The sequence below is a fragment of the Podarcis liolepis genome (genome assembly GCF_965112155.1).
Source record: "Podarcis liolepis genome assembly, chromosome: 8".
In the NCBI taxonomy this organism is placed as follows: Eukaryota; Metazoa; Chordata; class Lepidosauria; order Squamata; family Lacertidae; genus Podarcis; species Podarcis liolepis.
The window spans coordinates 2,065,600-2,074,051 of NC_139560.1; the positions used below are offsets into that span (position 1 = coordinate 2,065,600).

Consider the following 8,452-nt stretch of genomic DNA (forward strand, 5'->3'; position numbering starts at 1 on the left):
GATGCCACAATTGTAGTGATGTCAGCATGTGATGTTGGGAGCCCCCAGAATTTCTCGGCCCATGTAAGAGGTGGCTGGAAGGTCCTGCAGAAGGGAGAGAACAGGCTGTGCATGGGAGCTGCCGTCTGTATATAGGTATGGCACAAAGAGGCTTCCTGTGGGAACAGAAATGGATACGGTTCACCTGGATTCAAGGCAAGGGAGCACCGCTGTCTCCCAACTTGGCCACCCACCATTTTAGTTCTCCTTTGTCAAGTTGTGCACAGTCTGGCCTTCCAAAAACCCATAGCCAGACCCACTAGGCACCCAAACTCCCAACATCAGCTGCTGTAGATGTGCAGAGGTTCAGCATCCCTGTGGCTTGCCTCTTTGATTCCCAGTGGGCTGTGTTTAAAACCATAATTACTTGAAAAGTATGGGCTAAAATAAAATAAATATTGGCAGGTGTGCAGCATTAGCTCTGAGCTAATCTGGGCGCTCTGAGCCTGGCCTTGGCTGGGGAGGGCGGGATATATATTAAAAATTATTATTATTATTATTAGTAGTAGTAGTAGTATTAGAAAAGGCAGGTTCTGGGATCACCTTCATAGCAAGGGAGTTTTGGTTGCAAGGTTGGACAGTTCCTGTCTGGGAGATGGAAATTTGGGGAATGTGTCGTTATGCAATCGCCTCACCTCAAAAAGGACATTGTAGAGCAACTCCTCTGTGAAGAAAGGTTGCCGCATTTGGGACTTTTTAGTTTAGAGAAAAGGGGAGTCAGAGGCAAAGTTTATAAAATGCTGCACAGCATGGAGGAAGTGGAGAGAGAAACGTTTGCCTCCCTCTCATAACACCAAAAACTTGCAGACATCCAAGGAAACTGAACATTGGGAGGTTCAGGACAGATAAAAGTCTTTCATGCAGTGCGGAGTTAAACTGTGGAACTCCCTGCCACAGGAAGCAGAGATGGCCACCAACCTGGATGGCTAAAAAAGAGGACTGAACAAATTCATGGAGGAGGGGGCTACAGATGGCTCCTAGCCCTGATGGCTCTGCTCTCCCTTCACAGTTGTAGGCAGCAATGCTTCTGAATGCCAGTTGCTGGAAATGGCAGGAGGGGAGAGTTGCCCTTGTGCTTGAATCCTTCTTGCGGGTTGACCTTTAAAGCCCTAAATGGCCTTGGCCCAGTAGACTTGAAAGAGCGTCTCCACCCCCATCGTTCTGCCCGGACACTGAGGTCCAGCGCCGAGGGCCTTCTGGTGGTTCCCTCGCTGCGAGAAGCCAAGTCACAGGGAACCAGGCAGAGGGCCTTCTCGGTGGTGGCACCTGCCCTGTGGAACGCCCTCCCATCAGATGTCAAAGAGATAAACAACTACCTAACATTTAGAAGAAATCTGAAAGCAGCCCTGCTTAGGGAAGTTTTTAATGTGTGACATTTTAATGTATTTTAAATCTTTGTTGGAAGCCGCCCAGAGTGGCTGGGGATACCCAGCCAGATGGGCGGGGTACAAATAATAAATTATTATTATTAATTATCCTGCAGGCTCCTGGCTGGCCACTGTGAGAACAGGAGGCTGGGCTAGGTAGATCACTGGCCTGATCCAGCAAGCTTTTCTGACGTCTTCTGAAAGAGGAGGGGCCATTTCTGTTTCTTAAACAAGACTGCCCAGCCTGAGCTAATCTAGCAACCGGTTGCTTTTCTTGGGTAGTTGATGGAGAGGGTTGAGGTGAGGCAGCTGCAGGAAGCCTTGGATGAAATTATCTAGGCCAGCCTTCCCCAACCCAGTGCCCTCTGGATGAGGTGGACCAAGCCTCACACCAGCCTCAGCCGGGCTGTGGCTGTGTGTGTGTGTGTTTATCTTGTGATGCTGTAAACAGCTTCTCTCGCCGTAGGGTATATCCAGCCCTATGCCTAACCGGAGGCAGCTGCAAAGAGGCACGATCAAGGTGGCAGAGCTGACATGGTTGCCTGAGAAAGGTAATAGACCACCATCCCTTTTACCCCTGCCCTATGGAGGGGGGTGAGGTGGGAAGGAGGGAGGCAATCCGGCCCTCCCGGCCCCTCTCTCTGGCCCCTGAGAAACTCTCTGCAGGCTACACCTCCTACCCCAGCCAGCAAGTTTGTTTTCTGCTGCTCAGAAGGGAAGGACCCTAATCGGTGGATTCAAATTCCAAGAAAAGGGATTCTGACTAAACATTAGGAAGAACTTCCTGGCAGTAAGAGCTCTTTATAAAAAAAAACAATGAAATTATAATAATTATTATTATTCAGCTGCGGAATGGACTCCCTTGGAAAGAGGTGGGATGGCCCCCTGCCAGGGATTCTTTAGCTGAGATTCCCTGACAAGACAGAATTACTGTTTTGGGGGGACAGGGGGCGGGCAGGTATGGAGGACTCCCTGGTCCTGAATGGGGCACCTTCTGGACTCACAGCTGTCCATGGAGGTGCAGGTCAATTCTGTGTCCAGGGCAGCTGTCTACCAACTCCACCTGGTACGCAGGCTGAGACCCTACCTGCCCGCAGACTGTCTTGCCAGAGTGGCGCATGCTCTGGTTATCTCCCGCTTGGACTACTTCAATGCGCTCTACGTGGGGCTACCTTTGAAGGTGACCTGGAAACTACAACTAATCCAGAATGCGGCAGCTAGACTGGTGACTGGGAGTGGCCGCCAAGACCACATAACACCGGTCAGAAAGACCTACATTGGCTCCCAGCACGTTTCCGAGCACAAGTCAAAGTGTTGGTGTTGACCTTGAAAGCCCTAAACAGCCTCAGTCCAGTATATCTGAGGGAGCGTCACCACCCCCATCATTCTTCCCGGACACTGAGGTCCAGCTCCAAGGGCCTTCTGGCGGTTCCCTCGCTGCAAGAAGCCAAGTTACAGGGAAGCAGGCAGAGGGCCTTCTCGGTGGTGGGGCCCGCCCTGTGGAACGCCCTCCCACCAGATGTCAAAGAGAAAAATAACTACCAGACTTTTAGAAGACATCTGAAGGCAGCCCTGTTTAGGGAAGCTTTTAATGTTTAATAGGTTATTGTATTTTAGTGTTCTGTTGGAAGCCGCCCAGAGTGGCTGGGGAAACACAGCCAGATGGGTGGGGTATAAATAATAAATTATTGTTGTTATTATTATTACTATTATTAGTTGAGCTAGATGACCGCTGGAGTCTCTTCCAAACTTGAGAATTCTATGATCCTCTTTCCCAGGCCAAACACCTTGAATCTCATCTTCCTTGAGGGCTTTTGCCTGGCTGGAAGGTGCAATCAAATTCATAGGTAATGGCTCTGGATGGCCTAGGTGACACCCAGGGAGCAGGGTGTGAGCTGAGCATAGAAACCATCCTCTTCTACAAAGTTAAAATGGTTATGTTCCCTTCTCCACCCACGTTTGCTTAAGACCCTGCCCACCACTAGCATTCGGCCCTCGGACAGTCGTCCAGGAGGGAATGTGGCCCCCGGGAGAAAAGGAAGTTCCCCCAGGCCTGTTTTGGATCTACATTCTGCAACAGGCAAGCAATCCACCAAACATCCGCATCGTTCCCCGCAGGCCTGCCAAGACTCCATTCCTTTCCCTTTTGCTCATCCTGAAGGCTGCCAGTCCTTCTGTCCTGGCTGACTCTCGCAGCTGTGTCCATCAGCACGTAAGGAGTGGAACTGTTCCCGCATTTTGTTCCCCTCCTGGCTAGGTACCAGAATAGACTGGTGCCAAGCTGCAGGGTGGCAGCGGGTGGGGAGAGAAATGGCATTATTTATTTCATTTATGTACTCCAAGGTGCATCTAACAGTGGAAGCATAGCATTGGGTCATCTATTCTAGTCCAGCCCCCTGAAATGCAAAAATCCGACCTCTGCTTTAAAATCTCCAAATAAATGGCCAAGGGAGTCCGTTCTACTGTCAAGCAGCTCTCGCCCTCAGCAAGTTTAATCAAAATCTCCTTTCCTGAAACTTGAATCGGCTGGTTCGGATCCCACTGGCTCCATCTTCCATGTAATGTCCCTTCAGATTTCTGAAGATGGCTTTTATGAAAACCTTCAGAAGGGAGCAGTCTGTACCTGCTCAGAGGTACTAAATACCGTATTTTTCGCCCCATAAGACGCACCGGCCCATAAGACGCACCTAGATTTTTGGGGGGGAAATAAAGGAAAAAAAATTTATTTCCCCCCCCAGGTGCGCTGCGCTACACCAAGAGCTTGGGGCGTGCGGAGCTCAGCGCGCCCCAAGCTTCTGCGTGCCGGCAAGGTCTCCGCTAGCGTGGGAGAGCCGGGCGCCTCTCCCAGGGCTAGCGGACCCCTGCGCTAATCCAGAAGCTTGGGGCAAGCTGAGGTCAGCGCGCCCAAAGCTTCTGCGTGCCGGCAAGCAGTCCGCTAGCCCTGGGAGAGCCACGGGGCTCTCCCAGGGCTAGCGGATCACTGCGCTACACCAGGAGCTTGGGGCGTGCTGAGCTCAGCTGGCCCCAAGCTTCTAGGTGCGCGCAAGCAGTCCGCTGCCGCCCCAAGCCTCGCGCACCCGGCAGGAGGTCCCACGGGGTGCGCGAGGCTTGGGGCGGCAGCGGACTGCTTGCGCGCACCTAGAAGCTTGGGGCCAGCTGAGCTCAGCCCGCCCCAAGCTTCTCGGTGCGCGCAAGCAGTCCGCTGCCGCCCCAAGCCTCGCGGACCCGGTGGGACCTCCTGCCGGGCACGCGAGGCTTGCAGGCATTCGCCCCATAAGACGCACCCCGATTTCCCCTTCATTTTTGGAGGGGAAAAAGTGCGTCTTATGGGGCGAAAAATACGGTACACAAAGTTGTTGTTTTTAAGTTGCTTTGTATCTTTGAAACTTTTTATTTTAAGCTCCTTTTTGCTGGGGTGGGGGAGGCAATCTGCCTGTGCTCAGAGACACCGAGTCTGAGGTGCAAGGAATGTTGGCAGCTACTGTGAGGGGACGCGGGTGGCACTGTGGGTTAAACCACAGAGCCTAGGACTTGCCAATCAGAGGGTTGGCGGTTCGAATCCCTGCGACGGGGTGAGCTCCCATTGCTCGGTCCCTGCTCCTGCCAACCTAGCAGTTCAAAAGCACGTCAAAGTGCAAGTAGATAAATAGGTACTGCTCCAGTGGGAAGGTAAGCAGCGTTTCCGTGCGCTGCTCTGGTTCGCCAGAAGCGGCTTAGTCATGCTGGCCACATGACCCGGAAGCTGTACGCCGGCTCCCTCGGCCAGTAAAGCGAGATGAGCGCCCCAACCCCAGAGTCGGCCACGACTGGACCTAATGGTCAGGGGTCCCTTTACCTTTACCTACTGTGAAAACTTATCATTTAACTTTATTTATTGAAAATATATATTTATGGCCACCTTCCTCTGGCAGAGAGCAGTGCCCAAGTGTGGCTTTTCCAAAGACTTTTAACACTAACAGGGAACTGCTGGGCAAATTTTGTGTGGTTTGTGTCTGTGTGTACTTGCGGAAGTGCATCCACACCCATGGCAGAAGCTGAATGTTGGGAGATTCAGGACAGATAAAGGCCCTTCTTCAGGCAGCTCACAGTTAACCTGCGGAACTCCCTCCCACAAGAGGCAGTGATGGCCACCATCCTGGGTGGATTTAAAAGATTAGACAAATCCAAGGAGGAGAGGGCTATCAGTGACTACTAGCCATGATGGCTAATTGCTGGAAGAGAGTGTTCTTGTGTGTTTGAATCCCAGTTGTGGGTTTCCCATAAGGGGCATCTGGGTGGCTGCTGTAAGAAAAAGAGGTTGACTAGATGGGCCATTGGCAAGATCCAGCAGCCAGGCTGTTATGTCCTTATGGAACCTCCAGCTCCAGAAACAGTCTATCTAGGTTCTTTGGGTCACAGTGAGAACAGGATGCTGGACTAGACGGATGCTCTTCAGACGTTGTTAGGTAGAAGGCTTGATGATGGGAAGGGGAGCATGAGAGACCAATGAGTTAACAGCAGGGGGCAAATTTCAGGGGAGATGCAGAGAAATTATAGTTAGGGGCTGCATGGTAGAGGTCTTTGACTAGAAGCTTGAAGCTGAGGTGGATGGGAAAGGAAGCCATTCTGAGGAGCTTTGAGGACAAGAGTGGCACATTTACAGTGATGGGGAGAGGAGGAAAGCATCTTTGAGGTGAGATTAAAAGCCAACAGAAACACGGGCAATTCTAGGGGAAAGAGGTCACAAAGTGGAAGGGTATCCCCCTAAAATGGAGCAGGGTGGAGAGGAGACAATCCGTCCACCCTGGGACCTCACCTGAGGCCCAAAATGGGGCAGGGATTCTGGTCTCTGCCTGATGCCTGCCCTTTCCGCCCCTTCCAGGATGGAGACCTACGAGGACCACCTTTGGTGCCCCTACAATTCCCAGAGCGGGGAGGACGAGGACGACAATGAGGAGCCCTACCACGACCCCCACCTGGCCAGGGTGCGTGCCCGGAGCACGAGCCGCTCCCGCCACCGCTCCTCCTTCCTGGTGGACGAGCTAGACATGCTCATGGACAAGGCAGCCACCACCATCCAGGCCACGTGGCGAGGCTACCTGGTGCGGAGGCGCGTCCTTCGGGAACACGCTGCCGCCTCGGTCATCCAGGCCGCGTGGAGGCACTTCATCACCCGGGAGTACGCGGCCCTGCAGCGGGAGCAGATGCCCTCGTGGCAAGGGTATAGGCAGGAGCATCGGGTTGAGAGGAGGAGGAGGAGAACAACGACGAGGAGGAGGACGACACCCTCCCTGGCCTCCTTCAACGAGGGGAGCAGGTCCTGGGGGGGCCCAGAGATGGACAAAGAGCAAGCTACGATCATCATCCAGGCACACTACCGGGGCTACAAGACCCGGCAGGCCCTCGCAGAGTGCAGGCGGGCAGCCACGACTATCCAGGCGCACTGGAGGGGCTACCGCACCCGGCAGGAGCTGGCGCAGATGCCACAACGCCCTGCCCACCGGCCCGGCCCGAGAGGGACCTACTATGGGCAGCCCAGCTACATGCCCGGGAGCTCCTCTTGGGTGGGCCCCTACCCCAGGAAGCACTGGCGCAAGTGTCTCGTGGGAGACCCTGAGGAATGGGCGAGCAAGGTCCCTCGGACTCAGTCGTCACACGCGAGGGAGCACCCGGGGGGAGGCAGGAGAGAGCACCTGCAATTCCGGGAAAGGGAGCGCCCCGAATTCAGGGAAAGAGAGCAGCCAGGAGCCAGGGAGAGAGAGCGCTCGGAGCCCAAGTCGTGCCCCCGCTGTGGGAGATGCACCACTGTGCGCGTCCTGGTGGGGGTTGGCAAGGGCCCGCCCTCCGAATCAGACATGGACGACAGCGAGTGCGAGGGGCACGCCCGGCCTGCGTCCACCAGGAGGAAGAGCCCGGCTCCCAGGTCGAGAGGGTCACAGTCGCCTGCCAGGCCTGAGCCTTACGGGTCCCATGTGTCCTACCAGATGGGCCCCAGGGCCTATTACCCCGGGAACCAGAGCATAGCGTCTGAAGACCAGCCGCGGAGGCAGGGCCGGGATCACGGAGGCCTGAGCCAGCGCTATTCCACGGGCCATTCGTCTGCCCGTCCCACGCGGGACCGCAACACAGCGCGGAGCCTCTCCTCCACCAGCCTCAACCAACAGGGAGCACCCAGCGCGGGGACCTCCGAATGGCTTTATGAGAACTACTATGCCCGCCGGATGGGCGAGGGCCAGAAGCGGGTGTTCAAGACACGGAAGCAGATGTGGCAGGTGGCGCGGGCAGCAACCCTCATCCAGGCCTTCTGGAGGGGTTGGAGGGCACGGCAGATCTTGCGCCAACAGCAGGAAGCTGCCATCAAGATCCAGTCCGCCTATCGGGGCTACAGGACCAGGCTGTACCTCATCGAGGCCGGAGTGCTGAGTGAGGGAGACACTGAGTGACACCCGGCCCTTAAGAATACGGGGCCCAGTGGGAGCCCGATCGGGAGGGGCGGGCAGGCTGGTGGTCGTCACTGGATGGCTGTTCCCACTGCAGCCTTCTCCTTCCTAGTACAAGCAAACGAGCTTACATCCCAATAAATAAATCCTAATTACAAACCTTTCGGAAAAGTCATGTAAACGTGGTAGAACCTAGAATTTCAAGTATTGCTGGGAGGGAACTGGAACTGGCAAAATGAGGACCAATTGTGTTCTGCCAAAGCAGGGAGTGGACAGGAACCAGGCCCTGAAAGTTGACAACTGGAAGACATTTGCTGGCTTTGATTCCTGCATTGCAGGGGGGTGATGATGCTTGGGGCCCCTTCCAACACTACATTTCTGTGTGTGCTGGGCCCGGGGTTAACCCGAGCAACGCGGTCCAGGTCCAGTCCCAAATCCAAGGATTCCATGAGTCAGTCCAACAGGGCCAAGGCAGGAAACCAGGCTAGGTCAGGCACAGGGTCTCAGGCAGATTCCAGCAAGCGGCAATGTTGCTACCACAACCTGGGGCGGGGTCCCGTAGCCTTATGGCCGGTCCTGATCCCCTGGCGACTCACCTCCCTGTTTCGCCCGAAGGCGAGCACTCCT

At 54.8% G+C, this 8,452-nt stretch overlaps 1 protein-coding gene across 1 annotated transcript; it reads left to right on the forward strand.

Moving 5' to 3' along the window:
- Window positions 1–7,984, forward strand: LOC310713073 (uncharacterized protein). The gene is made up of 3 exons (XM_083516796.1): window positions 1–135; window positions 1,873–1,957; window positions 6,268–7,984. The coding sequence occupies exon 3, from the start codon at window positions 6,269–6,271 to the stop codon at window positions 7,826–7,828; it is 1,560 nt and encodes a 519-aa protein (XP_083372922.1). The 5' UTR covers window positions 1–135; window positions 1,873–1,957; window position 6,268; the 3' UTR covers window positions 7,829–7,984.
- Window positions 7,985–8,452: the final 468 nt, after the last annotated feature.

Coding starts and splice junctions, on each gene's coding strand:
- LOC310713073 (XM_083516796.1), top strand. CDS start 6,269: ATGGAGACCTACGAGGACCACCTTTGGTGCCCCTACAATTCCCAGAGC.